Below are 19,418 nucleotides of genomic sequence, written 5' to 3' on the forward strand. Positions count from 1 at the left end.
CGGCTCTTTTATGACTCGTGGACTTCAACTCCCAGAATTCCTGAGCCAGCATAGCTGGCTCAGGAATTCTGGGAGTTGAAGTCCACGAGTCATAAAAGAGCCGAGGTTGCTGACCCCTGGCCTAGGATGAAGCTGAGGTGCTGACTTGAGATTTAGTTGAATTAATTAGACTGCAGACAGGAGGAATTCTAGGAGTTGAAGTCCACCCATTTTCCTGAGATTTAGAAACACTGCGTTAGAAGAAGCTGGGAGAGCAGACAAGCCTGCATCCACTCTAAGATACCTCTTTTTTTTTTCTTAAATCCAAAACAGAATGTTTTAATCAAAACATTCATCATTTATTGCTTCAATAGCTGGCATCGCAGCTCAAGAATTTCTCAAAGTTTTTTTAATCTGCTGCTTAGATAATAGGACGCAAATAATTATTAAAGCTGGATGTCTACGGAGATTCTGTCATCCAGGTCACGATAGTCCCAGAGCTGCTTTTGCAAAAGGCAACTGGATGTTCTTGTTTTTTTCTTCCTTTGAAGCTCTGAAGAAGCTTCTCGGATGAGATGCGAAATGTTTTCAAGGGAAAAAAAACCAGTTGCCCTTTGGAAAAAGCACCTTTGGGACAATAAAGCTGAACCGAACTGTTTGCAAATGAGCCTTTTTTCCACATCTCCAACAGATTAAAAAAAAAGCCACTTTTGGTTGACTGCTGGCCATTCTCATCTTCCATAAAACAGCAGCTCCATATGCCAAATGAGCTTCTTTGTCTCAGCTCCCTAAATGAGATTTGTCCGTGAAAGGTTAGCCCATCTCCCTGTCCTAATGAGAAACCTCATCAGCCAATTATCTGAATTATTGCACATTAGGAAAGATCTTGACTTCTCCCCAAGGGACAAAGGAACGCTTCTTTAAAACCTCCAACTAACTCAAGACGGGTTAAAAGCCTATCAAAATTATATTTGCATCAACCTCAGGGTTCAATATGTAATTGGACAGTTCAGTTCTGCGAGACAAAATTTAGCTGCCCTTCAAGGGGCTCCAGATTTATTTTTTTAATTGGATGAATAATCTGACAGCAGTCAAAATAATAGGCTGATAAGGCTGCATTGATGCATTGAAAGAGATTACGTGATAAAAAGGTGATTTTTGCCACGTAAGTCAGAATCGAGGCTCAATAAGAAACTCAACTGGAACATCGCAACGGTTAAAGGAAAGACCTGATGGCTATCACAATCTTTTAATCCAAGATTTCTGCCATCAGCTCCAGTCCCAAATTGTCAACCTGCTGAAGAATACGTGAGAAATAACCTCACGGTGTATCAGAAATGTATGTTTGGTTCTGCCACAGCTATGCCCACCATCTAACCTCAAAGAAAGCGGGCTATTTAATTCGGATCCACAGAGGATGCTGAGGCTGGCAAATTAAACTCAAAGGATGAATCAACCAAAGATTTGTGAATTGAGGAAGCTTGGCACGCTAATGGGGGGCGGGGGGGGGGAAAAGGATACTTTATTTTATTCAAACATTAATAGGTTGCTCTTCTATTTCTTTTGTCAGTGAGATTTGCTGAAGAATGGAACTCCAAGCCTTTATGATGTTGTTTTTTTAAAAATTTCCTTCTTCTCCAGCTGGTCCCAACCAGATTTATGAGGCATATCAAAAGGCAGTTTGGAAAGGACATCTATTTTACCCCAGGAAGAATCTGCCAGGCTGACTCAGGCCGAGAAGAATGGAAACCGAAGACAGATGTGGGGCAGGAGGGATCCAGATGTGCAAATCCCAGTTAGGGTTTTTTCCTGGAGAGAAGAGGGGGCAGAAGAAGAGGGGCTGGGCTCGCTCCAGGGGGGCAGCTGAAGCCCCTGAAAAGCCAAGAAAGCTACGATTACAGGAAGTCCTCGTCTTAGGGCAGTAAAGGAGCCCATCCTTGCTCTCCTTCTCCCCTGGCCGCGAGGAAGGAAGGAAGGAAGGAGGTCCTAATAGTGGGGTGCAAAGGTGGGGGGAGGGGGTCCTCTCTTTCAGCAGGGCGGGGGAGAGCTCCGAGATCTTGCAAGCTGCCCCTTCCAGATGGGGTCGCTTGGCTGGGGTTCCAGCCAGGAAAATCCCCCCCCCCAAAAAAAAACCCGACTTCGGATGAGTCAAGATGCAGGAAAGCGCAAGGGGCGTGCAAGCAGGAGACCCCCGCGTGTGCCCGCACGCTCCTGCCCTGGGTCCGCAATGCAAATTCCCGGCTTGCAAGACTTGCAGGGTCCCTCGGGCGCCCCCCTGGCAAGGGAGGGGGGGTCCTAGAAATGCTTCCCAGATTTCCCCCCCCCCCCCCACACACACACACTCCCGTCCTCTGCTCAAGCGGCGCGCCGAACGCCCCGCGATCCAGGCGCCCAAGTGAGCCGGGCCTGCGCGTCCCTGCCGCGCCGCCGAGGGGCAGCAGAGAGCGCTTTTACGCGCCGCCCTTCTGGCCGCCGTCTCGGTGGCGAGGCGTGTCGTCATCGGCAGGCGCCCCAAGCGCTGATGCGGCGACGTTGCAGCCTGGGCGGGTGAGTTGCTGGGGGCGCCGACCGAGGGGAGAAGAAGGGGAGGGAGGGACGCCAGTCTCCATAGCAACCCCCTCTTGCCTCCCCACCACATCTGGGCTCTTCCGCCTCGCCGCCGCCCCCCCCCCCACATCGGGGCTTGTTGCCTTTTAATCATGGCTGGTGTGTGTAACGCAGGGGTCTTCAAACTTGGCCCTTTGATGACTTGTGGACTTCAACTCCCAGAATTCCTCAGCCAGCTTTGCTGGCTGAGGAATTCTGGGAGTTGAAGTCCACAAGTCATCAAAGGGCCAAGTTTGAAGACCCCTGGTGTAACGTGTGTGCTTATTCGTGGTTTTTACGTGTGGGTGGTGGACAGCCCTCACCTTCGTTGTGAGTTACGCAATGACAGTAAAGATGATTTTATTCTATATTCCTGTTCCCTTCCAATTCCCTTCCCTTCCATTTCTCATTTTATCTTCTTCAACGGCGGCTTTGAATTGAACGGAGAATTGACGGCATATTTAATGGAATGTATTTTATCCCCCCTCTCTCCTCAGCAATTTCTTCTCCTTCCAGAGCTCTGATGCACACAATCGGTTTGTGAGGGGGGGGAAAATAATTTTAAAAAAATGACAACTCAGGTAAGTAGACATCATCGCCCGGCTTTGCAATTTGACATTTGTCACTTTATATATATATATATAAAAAGAGGATTGAATGGTTGATTGAATGGTTTTTTTCCCCCCTCTCCTTTTCAGTACAGTATTCTCTTCAAGCAAGAACAAGGTAAGGAAATTCTGTGTTTCTGCACTGTTTGGTTTGTTTGCTTTGGAAGGAGTTGCCTTGTGGTAAGATGGGCGGCTGATAAGTTTAATAAAAATAAAATGAAATGAAAAATATGGTGGCGTGCTCAGGTCATGGATGAAACAAAGATATCTCTTGCCTTTAAAAAATATTCATTTTATTTATTAAGCCCAGCTTGCTTACTGTGAGTCTGAGCGGCTTACAGCAGTCAAACCACAATCAAACCCCAATACAAACCTCAGTAGTCCTCCACCTCCCTGGCAACAACAATTAAATTAACCACTTGATGGGGTCCGTATCACCCTGGGGTCCTCAGACCTGGCAAATGTATGTCTTCAGGGCCTTTCAAGCCCATCGAAGGGGCCAATCTTATCTTCATGGGGATGATGTTCCATAGGGAGGGAGCCACCACGGAGAAGACCCTTCTTGGTCCCTTAAGAGAGGGGACCCTTAACGTGTGGGCAGGCTCAAGCCAGGTTTGCTTTTCACGGGTAGAAAGTGTGGTTCACCAGACTAGCTGGGCAATGACTGGGGAAGGGTCGGGATCCCCCCAAAATCGAATCATCAACGCCTGGAATTCTCTTCTGTAGGGTTTTTCAGGTTTCTTGCTGGTGAGGCTGGCTTTGCTCAGTAGAACTTGTTTCTTGGAAGAGGCTAACAGAGTCATCTCTCTCTCTTTTTTTCCCCCTTAGCGCACGACGATGCAATTTGGTCGGTAGCTTGGGGCAAAAACAGAAACGACGGCTCGGAGACCGTAATCTCGGGCTCTCTGGATGACCTGGTGAAAGTCTGGAAATGGTAAATTCCAGGAGGTTTTCTAAAAACGCTGTGCAGTTTTACAGGTGTGCAAAGCTGTCCTTAAACGAGTAAGAGAAGCATGTGCAGGTAATCCTTGTTTAACAACCCGTCACTTAGAGACTACTGGAAGTTCCCACGGATCTGCCCAGTACGATTTATGACCTGTTTTCAAAGTTCTGACAGACCTACTTGGAGGTCATCTAGACCAACCCCCTGCTCAGGCAGGAAACCCTGGCCTATACCATTTCAGACAAATGGTTTTCCAATTTCTCCTTAAAAACTTACAGTGTTGGAGTATTCACAGCTTCTGGAGTCAGGTTGTTCCACTGGTTAATTGTTCTAACTGTCAGGAAATTGCTCCTTAGTTCTAGGTTGCTTCTCTAATGACTGCCATGACTTAACATCATCATTCTGGGCTCAAGAATGGCCGTAAGTCAAGGACTACCTGTAGTGTTCCTCCAGGTTTGGGAGGAAAACGTGATTTGGGAGCGGAGTCTGTATCAAGAATGGAATTTTAGGAAGCCTTGCTAGATACACCACATGGAAAACTATTGATAGGTGTACCACTTATTCTTTTTTAGGGAAAAAAATGCTTTCTTTTTGTTTCTCCAAGGAATGAGGAGAAGCTGGACCTCAAGTGGACTTTAGAAGGTCATCAGCTGGGTGTCGTTTCTGTGGACATTAGTCACACAGGCACAGTTGCTGCGTCTAGCTCATTAGATGCTCACATCCGCATTTGGGACTTGGACACTGGCAAACAGATTAAGTCAATAGATGCTGGGCCAGGTAATGTTCGACCCATCGCTGGGAACTGAGCAAATGTCATTTGCTTGTGGCGTATCCATTTTAATTAGTAGATGAAAGGTTATGGCTGACTGTGTTATGACAGTGACGGTTATAATATTTTTTATTTACTTATAAGTAAATAACTAAAAGGACAGTGAATAATGGTATATTCACAGTCTATGGAGATTCTCAATTACCCGGTTGTGGCTGTCCCAAAGACAACTGGACCTTGTCTATTTCTGAAGTTTCTTGGATGAGAAGTGAAATGTTTTCAAAGAAAAAAAGTCCAGTTGCCTTTTGGTGGGGGGAAGGACCTTTGGGATGTGTATTCACAGCCCACATTGAGACAATGAACTCATAACCCAGAGTTATCATAACTCATAATTAACGTTAATCATGACTAATCACAACTGAATATAGCTTTACTAAAATAGCTGAATATAGCTTTACTAATTCTGGTTTGCTTATTCAGAACACTATTTGCTTCCTTGCCAGACCGGCATTTGAATATTGCACAAGAGAAATAAATGCAACTTACGCGTTACTGGATATCTCACTGTTTTGTTCTCTTCCTTTCACGCAGTTGATGCTTGGTCGCTGGCTTTTTCTCCCGATTCCCAGTATGTGGCAACCGGAAGCCACATCGGAAAAGTCAACATATTTGGCGTTGAGAGTGGAAAAAAGGAATATTCCTTGGACACTCGAGGGAAATTCATCCTAAGCATCGCCTACGTAAGATGCTTGATTTGTCTTTTAATAAGCATGTATTTTCACCTGTTATAATCACTCTCCTTCTGCAAGGTCATCCCAGATACTTTGTGCTGAATTATAACGGTTTTACCAGCAGCACTGAGGGAAGAGAGAGGAGAGAGACTGCTGGGAGGGTGTCGGCACCGTAAAATATTTTCCAAATAAATCCGTCCTCTTTTCCCTTCATAATTCGAGCACATCAATTTAAGAGAGATAAATAAACTGCATTTTTTTTGGTATTTGGAACCAGGGTAAAAATCTACACTAGAATCCAGAAACATTCAAAGGGAATTCTGCTGACGTCACAGCAGTGATGTATTTTTGTCAGCCATCAATCCAGCCCACCTAAATGGGATTTACAGATGTGTCTCCATTAGTTCTTCCTCACTGGATGTAGCAGTGTGATCTAAATCAGGACGGATGTATTTTGCGCTTTTAATAGGTCCACAACTTATTTTTCTTTCATTGATATCCTTCCTAAAGTCCCATGTGCCGATTAGATGGGTAGCATCCATGCTTACCTTGCTACGTTGTATGATCCCAAGGTTAGGTAAGATTTGTTTCTCTTCTGCATTCTAGCTGGTAGGTGGATTCACAAAACACACTTCATTGGTTGTGACGTAATAGCCCATTTAGGCCATTTGAACAATATGTACTGCAAATAATTCTATCTGGGTTTTCAAGCTTACTAAAACCAAAATGTAACCAAGGTCAGTCACCAAATTTCACACTCTGTAAATGCAAAAAGGTGAAGAGGACTAGTGTGTTGTGTGAATATCGTGGCTTCTTGTGGTATAGGAGAAGAGGGCGGGGCTCAATACTCGTTTCTGACTGTTATAGAGTCCAGATGGAAAATATCTAGCCAGCGGAGCTATCGACGGGATTATCAATATTTTTGATATTGCCACCGGGAAACTTCTCCACACGCTGGAAGGTGAGGTTTGGAATTTTTGGGAAGTAGTTCAGTAGATTTATGGAGCAAGATGCAAACTACATTTCAAGCAGCCCAAAATAGAAAGTGATTATCTCTCGCGTTTCAGGTCACGCCATGCCTATCCGTTCCTTGACGTTTTCTCCAGACTCTCAGTTGCTTGTGACTGCGTCAGATGATGGCTACATCAAGATATATGATGTGTGAGTGATGCCTTTGTTGAACCCTCTATCTACTGTTTCGGCTCCCTTCTCCATAAATCCTCCAGCCAGCTCTCTTTGCTGTTCCCCTTTTGTATTTCCATTTCCCAACTCCTGAGTTCTCTGAATCCAAGGAATGACGGTAACACTCCTGAAATGGGCACGGATGTTAAGAAGTTCTTGCAAGATGTTGCACTCTCTCTCCTATCTCAAAAGTCTACCTGTGGTTACAAGCTGTCATTGATAGCTTGTTAGTTTGAGCTTGTCTATTCCTACCTCTTGTTAGAAGGATCTTGGGGGCATTCTGTGCAAGAGCCTGAATTTTAAGATGTTTTCTCTAACCCAGAATCTGTTTTTGAATTCACAGACAGCACGCCAACTTGGCAGGCACTCTGAGCGGCCACGGATCTTGGGTATTAAATGTAGCCTTTTGCCCTGACGATACCCATTTTGTTTCCAGGTAAGTAGAGCAATATATATTCTGTCCACAATTGTAACAGATTTGGGGGAGGGCGGAGGGAGGGAAGGAAGGAAGGAGGGAGGGAAAGAGAAAATAATAGAGGGAAGGAAGAGGGGAGAAGGAAGATGAGGAAAGGAAAATGGAGGGAGGAATGGGAGGGAAAAATAGGGGGAGAAGGAAGATGAGGGAAGGAATGAAGGAAGATGGAGGAAGGAGTAGGAGGGAAGGAAGGAAGAAGGGAAGGATCTTTCTAAAATTGGCCATTGCTAGATTTATCATCCACATCTACCAAGCAGTGAACTTTTATTGTACAAAAGGCAGGATAGAAACCAAATCAATACTTTCCTAAGAGCACATAACTGTGTGGTGTAGTTGGTTCACATAGTGTGGTGGGATGGAGGGTTTGTTGTCACTGTGTGTTGTGGGGAGAGAGCACGGGGGGGGGGGAGGCTCAGCTAATCTCAATGTACACATGTTGTACTTTGACAATAAAGGTTTATTATTATTATTATTATTATTATAATTATTATTATTAAAGCAACTGTAGCCGGACTCAATACGGGAATCCTGGCATTAAACGAGGCAACCACCCTTTTTTTCAATCCTAGCTCATCAGACAAAACGGTCAAAGTCTGGGACGTGCCTTCCAGGACCTGCGTCCACACCTTCTTTGACCACCAAGACCAGGTAAGGGAGAGGGAGGCTGGAGCTGCCCTTTGGGATAGCCAGTCACCGGCTCTCCTCCTCTCTAACCTGTTGGGGGGGGGGAACCTTCTCTCCCACCCACAGGTCTGGGGTGTGCAGTACAATGGGAGCGGCTCAAAAATTGTCTCTGTTGGGGACGATCAAGAAATACACGTTTACGATTGTCCTGTGTAAAAAGATTTCTGCTTGCGAGAACTATTGATGTCGGCTGTCTGAAACATATTTTGATACTCTTTGAAAAATCTTAATAGATGGGCATCTGAAAATTATTCAGGTGGGCGTTTTGCTGTTTTTTTTAATTGTTTTAAAGCTAAATAAACCCCTGCTGTGGCATCTGGGCAGCAATTCAGTGTTTTCCTCCCGGCGCTGTTGGTTGTTTTGCAGACTTAACAATATTGCCTTCCAAATTGGTGTAAACCTCTCCTAAAGCATTTGCCAGTCGATGACCTCACAAAGCTAAGCGGAATCGGGCTCAGTTCCTATGTGCAAAGTGTGTGAAGGACCATTCCAAACTCTTTCCGTGAGTTTCCCCACAGAAATAAACACACAATTCCCATCCAGAGTAACCATGAAGAGTTTCATACACACAAAAAATGGTCCTGATATTTTATTTGATAAAATATCTATTAAATAAATAATCTAGCATATTGAGACAGTCTTGTTAAGGTGACGTGGCAATGTTCAAAGTAACTACTGCTGGGGAAAATCTTTACATGCCTATTTCTCAAACACTCGGCTCTCTTGATCAGTCGCGGTTTAATCCCCAGCAAGCATTCTTCGTAGCCCCAGACAGCCAGAAAACCGCAGGCCTGGGACGTTTTTTTTTGTGTAAATGAAAAAAAAAAAAAGCTTATTTAAATCGAACAGCAGGACATTCGGGTTTCAAGTTACGCAGATCCATTTCTTTTTTTACAACATGAACACAAATATGGAATACGAACTAATATACAGCCATTCGTCGTGCCGAACTCGACAAGCCTCGGAGTTCAGCGACGGTTCCTCAAGTTCTCTGACAAGTTCATGTGCCAGGACTGCTCGGTTCACGAGGTCTGGCACTGGACCCCCGTTCTTGGGCCTTCATCGTCCTCTTCGTAGGCTTCCCTGTGGTTTCGGTACGTCCGTTCCTTGGGATCGAATTCTGCTAGCTCAACTTGATCCATATCTTCGGAAACGGTTACCTCTTCCCTGGGAGGCAGCAGAGCTTCTAAGAGAGGGAGCTGATTGTTGGAAAGCCAGTGATGCTCGGGGAAGGCCACCTGGGAGAGGAAGACAGAATTCGAACTTGAGTCAAGCGCATGTCCCGGATTGCCACAGGTCTGACTCACTCGTGCGAAGCCGTAATTGGTTTGTTTTTATTTTTTCAAACCCAAATGATAACTTTATTGTCACTTTGAATGTACACCAATCGGCATACATCAAAATGAAATTTTGAAATTGAAGAAACCGTTAAAACTGGATAGATTTGAAACAACAGGCTACGCCTCACAAACAAGCAGCTCGGAGGTTCATCACGTATAAACTCCATCACTGATCATTCTAAACTAAATCTGGTAAAAATGTGGCTTTTGCTTATTCAGCGAAGTGTTTCTATTCACAGCTATGGAAAACCATCACGTTCCCTCACCAATTCCGAGTTCAGCGGGAATTTACAGCAGGCCCAGGTAATTAAAGGCACAAAACCCAAATTTTAGTCGCTATATCAGCTCAACCTTCCACGCCGGCATTAAGTAATTGTATTTTTTAAAAAGCAACCGCCTTGCTTACCAGAAACTGTATTATCAAGGAACCTTTTTCCAAGGGAGATTTATAAATCGGCATTCCTTCATTTACGATGCATTTGATGTCTCCGTGCTTTATCACTTCACCTGTTGGAAGATGAAATGTAATGGATAAAATGTAATGTAGTTCTACACACACACATGCACACGCACCCAAAAGGCCAAGCTTACCTGGTTTGGAGGAGATTAAAAGGACTCTGTCATCCAGCGTTTCAATGGTCTTCTTAAAGCCGCACAATGCCTCTGTCAGCTGGATTTTCATTTTCATAACTAAGTCATTGCCTCTCCTTTGAAACACAGAGTGATCTTTTTGATCCAGTACGATAATGACATCTCCCGGTTCCAGGTCAGGTTCTTGATCACCTTCTCCGTAAAATACTAGCTTCTGGCCATCTTTCATACCTAGAAAACGGGGGGGGGGGGGGGGGGGGGAAGAGAAGCCTTGATCACAGCAAGATATTTCTATGGGATGTACTTCCAATGATCGGGAATTTTTATGCAATTGCAATTCAGCACACCTTCAAACTTCTATTCATGTATTTATCTCTGTGTACATGTTCTTATCCTAAAATTAATTTCAGAAACTCGTGATTGAACAGCAAACAAGGAGCCTGTGGTTTGGCCTATGCTGAAATTGTTACGAGCAACCAAAATTTAGTTCCAAAGAACGTAAGAACAGCCTTTCACAACAGAAGTGCAGTTTTACCACTTAAAAAGGTTACTTCTCACAGAACAACAATCCTAAAATGAGGCCATGTCTACTGGGTTTCAAAGTCCTGGTACTTAAAGTGACCAAGATTTAGCCTCTGAGTTTCACAAGAATAACTGAGCTGCACAGCTGTCTCCCACGCCCTCTCGTCCATTTCCAACACTTACCTTTATCGATGTGAATTTCGATGATTTTTTTCTCCCTAACCACCTTGTTGCCATTGCAGTTGGTACACCTGTCCTTGGGATTTATCCGTTCTCCTTGGCCTTTGCAGTCTGGACACACGGTCTGAATCTGCTGCACCATGCCGGGTCCAATCTGCTGGACCAGCACCTGCACGCCTCGCCCTTTGCATGTGGGACATTTTTCTACAGCCCCTTTTTTCCCACCATAACCTTGGAAGAAGGAACACAAGACACACACATACATACATAAATAAATAACACAAACCGCACATACACAAAATAAGTTTTGGTTCAACTCTCCAAACTGAACACTAATTTCAGCAATGTGCAGAGTTCCCAGCACTCTGTGAGAACAGGATTAAGATTGCATTACACCTCTCATTCAGTGGAGTGAATTGTATTCCAGCTGTCTGCATTTCAGTCTATAATAAAACACAGTATTTTTATGCATTCTCCCCCCCCCCTTCCAAAAAGCTGGATTGAAGCAGAGGAAAAATAAATGCCCCAGCAGATTTCATTTGGGATATTACTTCAGAGCAATCTCCATGAGATGAATCTAACACAAATATAGACTAGTGACCTATTCCTGTGGTTGGATTAAAACACTTTTGGTGAGTCACCACGCCACAAAATCTGCTTTACTTCAAAGACAGCTGGTGTCTTAAAATACACTGTATGAAATGATCAGCATTTTCGGTCAAGAAGGCAAGAGCAGTTTCTAAAATTCCCGAGACGGGTCCAACTTTTGTACTCAATTCTTGCAGTCGTCTAATCGAGGAATTGTTACCTTTGCACTTGTCGCAGATAACATTCTTCTGAAGTGCTAGTTTTCTTGTGGCTCCCATGTACACGTCTTCCAGTGTGATACTCAACTGATGGACAACATTCTTACCTGATTAAAACATAAGTGCAGTTAACAATATCCAAGGTGCCTTTCGAGTTTTTCAGCAGAGCTACTGGCACACCTAACATGGCAGCCCCCACCCTTTGTAGAAAAGTTGGACAATTGCAACTATTGCCCCACGGCTAACATCGAAATAAAATTTATCTCCCAAATTGTTTTTCAAAAACAGTGCAATCGCTCGTCTCTAGTCAACCACCTCAAGCAGGATTTAAACTGCAAAACTCATGGCCTCCTTCCCTACACAAATTTCTAGGGGAGCTCACTGACTCTGAAAATGTCCAGAATTTTCAATTATTCAGACAGAAAACCAAACTGCTACGAATTTATTACAGCAGAGGTCTGGGAGTTGAAGTCTGCAAGCTGTAAAGTTGCCAAGGTTGGAGATCCCTGTACTACAGTATTCAGCTTTGCCATTCTCTTCCCCCCACCCAAACTACTTGACTCTGAATAAGTCACCTGTATCGAAGCAGGTTTGCTGTAAAAAATTACCCTTTTCTCCGTGATCGTTGGCGAAGAACGCGTTACAAGCGTTTGACCTCTCCAGTTTCCCTCAACTGCTTGAACTGAGGCAAGGCAAGTAAAAAACCCAGGCCCCCTACCTCTTCTTTCTCGATTCATCCGGCCGCCGCCTCCAAAGAACATGTCGAAGATGTCCATGGGCGAAGAGAAATTGCCCCCGCTTAAGCCCCCTTCTTTAATGGCTTGCTCGCCACCCTGATCGTAGAGATCTCTCTTCTTTGGATCCGACAGGACCTCGTAAGCCTGGGAAATGAGCTTAAACTAAGGAGAGAAAGAGACCCTCTGAATTAACTGGCTAGCACACAGGGGAAACTAACTTTAAAAAAACAAAGTCTGAACCTCCACACACGAGAATAGCACACCAGCCACATTATAAAAAAAGGTACAGATCTCAGATCAGCAGTCGTACGCTCACTTGAACGTTTCCCAAAGTGCCTATGTGTGGCGCTCAGAGTTCTGGCTACACATGCTAAAAACTGAAGGGCTAATACCCCAATTTCCAGAGGGAGAATATATAGAGCGGTAGTGTGAATCCCCAAACAGGCCTACTGGTTTAAATATCAAGGGAACCTTGTTTGCATCCCCTCTAAAATGTTAAAACACAGTTCCAAGCCAGAATTGTGTTTTTAACATTGTACAGGGGGCGCCTTCTGCCCAGTCTCAGGCGGTCCAGAGTGAGGAGGGTTTTTCATCTTTTCAAGTGAATGCTCTTATTTGGAAGTCGCCATCAAAATAAATATGACGGGTAACAAATTCTGGAGCTGATCTGGAAGATCTTTTGACTGTCCACCTCCAGTCAAGTCCATGTGTGTATCCAGTTGTGTGATTGTGTCTGCAGAGATAAGACAGGAGGTGTTTTAGAGGAATAGTGCTTCCATCCAGGGCAGACTTTGAGTGGACAATAACTGACCGAGCAATCAGCTCGTCTTTCTTTGACTTTCTCCGTTTACTTATGCAGCACAAAATGAAGCTATGGGCTCCTGTTCCTCAACTTTAAAGCCAAGGGTGTTAACAGGTTTGGGGCCATCCCAGCAGTTTCTCCCTACAGCAAATACTCTACTTCTATCTCATAATTAGTAATTCCTACGTCCCCTCGTCACATCCTCCTTCTCTTGTTCTGCGGTCAAGGGGCTGCCTCTTGGATTTTAGAACACCTCCCCCCACCCAGTTTTTGTTTGCATTCAGTATCTCATGTCTGATGCCAGTAGCTAGAAAGAAATCCAGCAAGTGTGAAGATGTATGCACAAGTTTGGCTCCTGTACAGCCCCTGCCATTCTTATGCAATGTTGAGTGACATTTGCATTACGGAAAACATATTCTGTAGGAGAAAGAGCTTTCATCCTCCCAGCCTCAAAGCAGCTGTTTTTCCTTTTCTAAGTTTCAATCAGTGCATTGTTATAATTCTTTGGAGATAATAAACATGTCGGCATTTCCTTCAACTTCGACGTTTTCCACCTGGGGAAAAGACTGAACTCAACGCTTTTGCATGAGGCAGCTTTGTATCATGGCAGAGCCATGCATCACAAGCTGGGATCACAAAGGATGCTACACTGGTGCAGCAAAACTGCAGTCGGCCACTGTTTTATTTATAATCCAAAGAAACTGGATGTTGTGTTTGGGATGCCAGCAAAGGACCAAATGTCTCTACGCTATGAAAAATTAAATGTTCCCTGCCAAAGTTCAAATAAACTACCATTTCCAGACAGGCCATTTTAATCAGTGCTGAAATGAAAATATGCACGTGACAAGTTTGATAGATTTTATTAATTTGAATTAACAGCTTTTTGCTCATACAGAAGTGTCACACGTATTGTTGCTAAAAATAATCCCCCCCGCCTCAAATTATTTTGTGACCCAACACCAGCATGTTAGACTCGCCTTCTTAAATTAAAAAGTTCATGCACAACTGTGCATTCACATCAATTAGCTTTTCCCCTCTACAGTGCACTGCAAACGAGCTTGAATGTATGTTAGTCGTATCTGCTGCTTTTCCACCAGTCCTTTTAGAGCTAAGCCAGACTCTTTAGTACCTCAAACATAGGAAACAAATGAAAATACTCTTAAACTTACTAGATATTTAAATCAGGTTTCCAGGAAAAATTGTACCGCTGACTACACCCAGTTATTTAAAAATAATTACTGCTTGCTTTTTGGTCAAATGTAAAGCTCAACAGTCTGATAATGGATAATTGCATAACAGAACAATATTATTTTTCAGCCAGTAGGATGTCTCAGGAAAGTTCTCAAGGATGGGAAAAACAGGTGTACTCCAAACTCCATCAGCACTAAGCGGGATGATCAATAGAGAGAACCAACAGTTAATTTTTTAATAGAAGTATTCCTAGACTTTGGGACTGGGATACCTGACACTAAACGATGCAGCCATATAGTGTGGCTGCACTACTTAGTAACAGAAGTCCTGGTTATCAGTACTTGAATCCCAGATTTGCTAGGCAAGATAACTTCCTGTTGGCTTCCCATAGCCAAGGTCAGCAGGAAACGACCTTGTGGAATGACCAAAATTACAATGGCACTGAATGAGGGGACTTATGACTGCTCCTTGCAGCTGTGGCTGCTGTGTTGCTTGCAATAACATCACTGCCATTTGCGACCTTCAGTGCCAGTTTCCCAAAAGCAAAGTCATTGGGGAAACCAGCAGGAAGTCACAAACAGGATTTGCCTCCCAATTGCAATGGACACTGCTGCAGCTGCTGTCATGTCAGTGCAGTCACACTTTACAGCAGGGGTCCCCAACCCCCGGTCCGTGGACTGGTATCAGGCTGTGGCATGCCAGCAACCGGTCCACACAGAGCCCCATCCGCAGGATGCAGGTAGCACACAAACACACGCATCCTCCGATCCGCAGAAAAACCTCTCACCGCAGAACCGGTCCCTGGTGCCCAAAAGGTTAGGGACCTCTACTTTACAGGACCTTCTGCGTAGTACCCAAGGCAAGATTTAGAGTAGGGTGATTTTTCCATGCAACCTGTGCAAACAGAGGTCCATCCTGAAAGCATTAATAGTAGCAATGTTGGGGTTTGTACTGCTCTCTGAGCTTGGTTGTCTCATTTCATGACCCAACTAGGTAACATCATCAGTGCTAGAAATAAGTGGGGGTTTTGCATTTCCTTCTATCACTGATATTACCTGGCTGGGTCATGAAACATCTGCCAGAAAACCACCAAACTCAGAGAGCACCAAGAACCCCACCGTTCAACCCTGAGCTACAAATATTCTCTTCTGTCAGTAGCATATGTGTGTGTTTGTGTGTGTGAACTGTGCCTCTTCTTGCTACAATTGGAAATGCAGTCAGTTGATTATACAGATTACACGGCAAAGGCACATTTAGGTCCTGGGTGCTAAAGTTGCCCCCATGTAACTCAGCTCATACCCGCTCGCCCTCGCTGGGGTTCTTATCAGGATGGTACTTCAATGCTAACTTGCGGTAGGCACGCTTAATTTCATCGGAGGTGGCACTGGGTTTCACACCCAGAGTGTCGTAATAACCGGTTTCCTTCACCATGGTTGCCTAAGAGAGAGAGAGAAACAAATCAACTATTCACTCAATGCCTCAGCATCAATATTTCAGTATTCTTTTTATTTACTGGCAGGGCATTTTTCCGCTTGGTTTCACACACAGAATTCTATTTTTTCTGATATGTTTTTAATCCAATCTAGGTCAGGGGGGTGTCCAACTTTGGCAACCTGAAGATGTCTGGGGAATTCTGGGAGTTGAAGTCCACAGGTCCTAAAGTTCCCAAGGTTGAACGCCCCAGTCTTGGTCTCAATGGGAAAACCCGTGTTTTGTATTTTCTTTAAGCAACCTTCAACAAATTTAGCAATTCCATGCATAAATAATCATCCCTTCGTGGGTGGCCTCTTTTCCTTATAGCGCAACATGTTATGCACTGTTCCAGGGACGAAGCCAACTTGCTCATATCAAATAGCTTATCTTGCTGTTGAAACTGGGACCAAAAAAATCAACTCCTGATCTGGATGCCTAAAAGCAGAAATGAGCAGCCACTTGGAGGGGAGGTGTGGGCAGAGCCAGTTCTTGCATTTATGGCCCCAAAGTTTCATAAAGTTAACTAACTAAATCACACAATAACTAGCAAGGGCAAGCAAATACACACCACACCTAAGTTCTAAAGATTTATTTCTACCTCACCTTATTATTTTTAACAATTACTCAAGGCAGCCAAAGACATCCAACACTTCTATTTTTCCCCACAACAACACAAGGCCATGGAAAATGACAGGTGCGCAGCTTTTCAGCCCTATGGACAGTCACAAGAGCTTATTAATAACAACTAGTTAAGCACCAGTATTGTATAACCAAAAAAATCTGAATTATTTTCGATCAGCTACAGTTTATCACAATACACACACACACACACACACAGAGCTTGCTCTATTCCAAATAAATGGTATACTAGGTGGGCTGCAGATAAATTTAACAAATAATAATAAAGCAGGCTCATGGGGCTGCTGAATGGGGATTCCTTTCCAGCCATCCTATGGACCGACTACGAATCATCATTTTCCGCGGCTTCCCCCTTTTTCTTCCCAAAGACCCAGTTTATCCCAATCAAGTCCAACAGCAGCAAGTAGGATTAAGAATTTTTCTTATCACTCCCCTTTTGGATTTCTCCCCAATCCTGGATTTATTAATATTAGAGCCTGGTCCTATTAATGTTCTTGCCCTTCCAATGAAGGCCTCCTGGGGAGTTGGGGGGCTTTCAGATCCCCCCCCCCAGGGAAGCAGCCCAATTATTTTGATTTCCCCATCTGGAATTGCAATTCTGGCCAAAAGGGAACCCCCCCCCCAGATTTTGCCAACCAACTGATACCAACGCAACTGACCTCTCTGCCTGCCCGCCCATTTCTTCCCAGAGCTTTACAACTCCCATGATCCCCAGCCAGAGCACCTCAAAAGCGGGGGGTTGGACTAGAAGACCTCCCAAGTCCCTTCCAAATTATTATTTTTTTTTTAAAAAAAACCTGGACTACAAGCCCCATCATCCCCAGTGCAAAACCTACCTCGCTGCCCCGTTTTGGACTGCAACTCCCATGATCCTCGCCCAGACCAGCACCTCCTCCTCCTGCTGCCTCGCCCCTCCCGAGCTCCTTGATCTACAAATCCCATGATCCTCGGCCGCTCACCCACCCGGTTAACCGCACCTCCCATCACCCTCTGCCCACCCTGAAGGGAGAGGGCGATCGGGGCTGGCCGAGACAGGGGAAAGGATGCAACAAGTGGCGGACGATGGGGTTTGTAGTCCAAGGTTGCATTCCATTTAATGACAGCACAGATTTGAAGTCTTTCTCCCTCCGAAGCTTCGCCTGCCCGATCACCGCTCCGGGAAGCCCCGAGTCTCACCTTCGCCGGCCGGGCGCAACGCCTCCTCCACCCGCCCCGATCACTCGCTCCTGGCGCGGGGCCGACCGGCTGCGGCGCTTTTATAGGGGCCGCCGCGAACTTTCTGGAACGCCGCCGCCGTGACGTCACGACAGGCTCTAGAAACATCTGGACGGAGCCTCGGCGGCCGGTGGGGGACGACCAATCGGCGCGCGGCCGGGAATCAAGGGGCGGGGCGAGAGCAAACGCGGCCACGCCCTCCTCGGCGGTCTTCTCCCGCCCGCCGCGAGGAAAAGCCCGCCTGAGCTAGTGGCGTAGCGACGCCTCAGGTCTCCTGTGGGAAGACTTTTCCTCAAGTTTTGTTTTAAAATTCAGGTTTCTGTGGGAAGACTTTTCCTCAAGTTTTGTTTTAAATTTCAGGTTTTTGGTTTTTTTTCAGGCAGTCCCGGCTGACCCCTGTGAGTGATCCTGAGGAGGTCCAGGGCTTCAGGAAGGCTGAAAGAGGGTCTCGGGTGATTCCAATTTGCTCAGCCTGGCCTACCTCGCAGGGTTGTCTTGAACAAAAGTAGCGGTCTGCTTGGAGTGCTTCAATGCAATGCAAACAGAGCTCCAAATAATAAGAACAGTGACATGGAACTTTTCCCCAAGAAAGAGACATTTTTAAAGGAATTGGATCCAATTGCATGGGGTTCTTCTGTTGCTACATACACTGGATTGCCCGGAGTAACATACAATCAATTCTAAATATATAACCTTTGACAGAAATTGGAACCGGCGTTCTTAAGGGATGTGGCCATAAAGTGCAACATCAAGTGCAAAGGCAATTCCCGCAGTCTGGTTGCCGTTCTTAAGTGAGGACTTCCTGTAACCAAGATTTGTGACTTCCTGCTGGCTTCCCCATTGACTTTGCTTGTAAGAATTTGGAAAATCACTATGTGACGGCAGGACCAGTGCAATTCAACGACACTGCAGTGGCCAGAATCCAAGGATCCAACTAAGACCTAATTCAGTGCTGTTTGAATGATGACTGAATGGATAACGGAGGCCTACTTGTATATTATTAGATCAACATCATCCAGGACAGATCTAGTTTGGGAATCTAGTTTTCTCCTTCAGGGTACAAACTGCACGCCCACGAATACTGGCAGGGCAAGCTGCTCCAAATAAACCTAGCAGCCAACCTCACATCTACTGTCACTGATGATGGTGCCAAGTTGGGTAATGAGATGCCTATAACCACCAACCTCAGCGCTGTCAAGAACGCCACAGTTCAACCTTGAACTACCAATATTCTCTCCTATTGGGAGAAAATTTGCATGGCCTCCAAGCTTTTATTCTATAATTAATCTGCAATTGCTTTATGAAAAACGGGATAATTATAAAAATAGCCCTGGAAGGAACCAGAGTCTCTAGAATTAAAAGGGAAAGTGCATGAAACAAATGATAATTTTGCCTTACTGAGTGGCCATCAGCTTCTTTGGCTTCCTCGTTCTCTGTGGGATTCTCACTAGGCTTTTTGTCCTCTGCATTGGACTCCTTACTTTTTTTCTCTTCATTGGACTGATCTTTGGATTTTTTATCTTCTGATGATGATTGCCCAGAATTTTTTTCATCGTCTTTGGACTCCATGACTTTTGTTTATGCATAAAAGTGGGAAAAAGACATAGATATTATCACAAACAAAGCAAAGCAAAAGGTTTGGTTGATTCAGGGGTGTTCACAAAGGAAGGTCAAAGATCTCAAGATGCTGGCCACCTAGGTGTGTGTGAAAATCTGTTTTTATGTGCAATGCAAAAGCTTGAAGCTGTATCTTGACTTTTTTTTTTACTATACCCAATGGATATCCGTTAATTTATTTTTAATTAAACCCATTTTACTTAAGTGTTTATAGAGCAGCAACCCCAGCAATCCTATCATTTTGGCAAGGAACTTACCTACATTGACTGTGACAATTCATCTAATGAGTGAAAAGCTGGAAGACATTTTGGCCAACTTGGGAAGCAGAAGATGGAACAGTGGTGATCA

The 19,418-nt window shown here is 44.8% G+C and overlaps 2 protein-coding genes across 8 annotated transcripts; one reads left to right on the plus strand and one right to left on the minus strand.

Moving 5' to 3' along the window:
• The first annotated feature begins 2,552 nt into the window (after positions 1-2,552).
• Positions 2,553-11,041, plus strand: SKIC8 (SKI8 subunit of superkiller complex). Of its 4 annotated transcripts, XR_014493539.1 has the most exons (12): positions 2,553-3,146; positions 3,264-3,291; positions 4,002-4,107; positions 4,721-4,893; positions 5,477-5,625; positions 6,484-6,577; positions 6,684-6,777; positions 7,142-7,234; positions 7,843-7,921; positions 8,024-8,213; positions 9,537-9,600; positions 10,653-11,041. XR_014493539.1 is itself a non-coding variant. In XM_083371442.1 (10 exons), the coding sequence occupies exons 1-10, from the start codon at positions 3,135-3,137 to the stop codon at positions 8,111-8,113; spliced, it is 918 nt and encodes a 305-aa protein (XP_083227568.1). In that variant the 5' UTR covers positions 2,554-3,134; the 3' UTR covers positions 8,114-8,272. The 4 variants fall into 4 exon arrangements, 1 of the variants encoding a protein (XP_083227568.1); XR_014493540.1 differs by lacking the exons at positions 9,537-9,600; positions 10,653-11,041 and adding an exon at positions 8,324-8,452; XR_014493541.1 differs by lacking the exon at positions 10,653-11,041 and having other exon boundaries at positions 2,554-3,146; positions 9,537-9,678.
• Positions 8,643-17,496, minus strand: DNAJA4 (DnaJ heat shock protein family (Hsp40) member A4). Of its 4 annotated transcripts, XM_083371440.1 has the most exons (9): positions 17,415-17,496; positions 16,203-16,311; positions 15,426-15,563; positions 12,115-12,295; positions 11,399-11,503; positions 10,594-10,821; positions 9,889-10,119; positions 9,704-9,804; positions 8,643-9,195 (listed from the first exon to the last, which is right to left on the minus strand). In XM_083371440.1, exons 3-9 carry the CDS (start codon positions 15,555-15,557, stop codon positions 8,980-8,982), a joined length of 1,194 nt encoding a protein of 397 aa, XP_083227566.1. In that variant the 5' UTR covers positions 15,558-15,563; positions 16,203-16,311; positions 17,415-17,496; the 3' UTR covers positions 8,643-8,979. The 4 variants fall into 4 exon arrangements, with proteins under 4 accessions (XP_083227566.1, XP_083227564.1, XP_083227567.1 ...); XM_083371438.1 differs by having other exon boundaries at positions 9,704-10,119; XM_083371441.1 differs by lacking the exon at positions 16,203-16,311 and having other exon boundaries at positions 17,415-17,464.
• Positions 17,497-19,418: the final 1,922 nt, after the last annotated feature.

Source organism: Vipera ursinii (genome assembly GCF_947247035.1).
Source record: "Vipera ursinii genome assembly, chromosome: 11".
NCBI classification, from domain to species: Eukaryota; Metazoa; Chordata; class Lepidosauria; order Squamata; family Viperidae; genus Vipera; species Vipera ursinii.

Coding starts and splice junctions, on each gene's coding strand:
- SKIC8 (XM_083371442.1), top strand. Junction 6,578..6,683: donor ACTTCTCCACACGCTGGAAG/GTGAGGTTTGGA, acceptor CTCGCGTTTCAG/GTCACGCCATGCCTATCCGT. Junction 7,235..7,842: donor GATACCCATTTTGTTTCCAG/GTAAGTAGAGCA, acceptor TTTCAATCCTAG/CTCATCAGACAAAACGGTCA.
- DNAJA4 (XM_083371438.1), bottom strand. CDS start 15,557: ATGGTGAAGGAAACCGGTTATTACGACACTCTGGGTGTGAAACCCAGT. Junction 10,822..11,398: donor TATCTGCGACAAGTGCAAAG/GTAACAATTCCT, acceptor CCTTCTTCCAAG/GTTATGGTGGGAAAAAAGGG. Junction 9,196..9,703: donor CCTTGATAATACAGTTTCTG/GTAAGCAAGGCG, acceptor TTCCTCTCCCAG/GTGGCCTTCCCCGAGCATCA.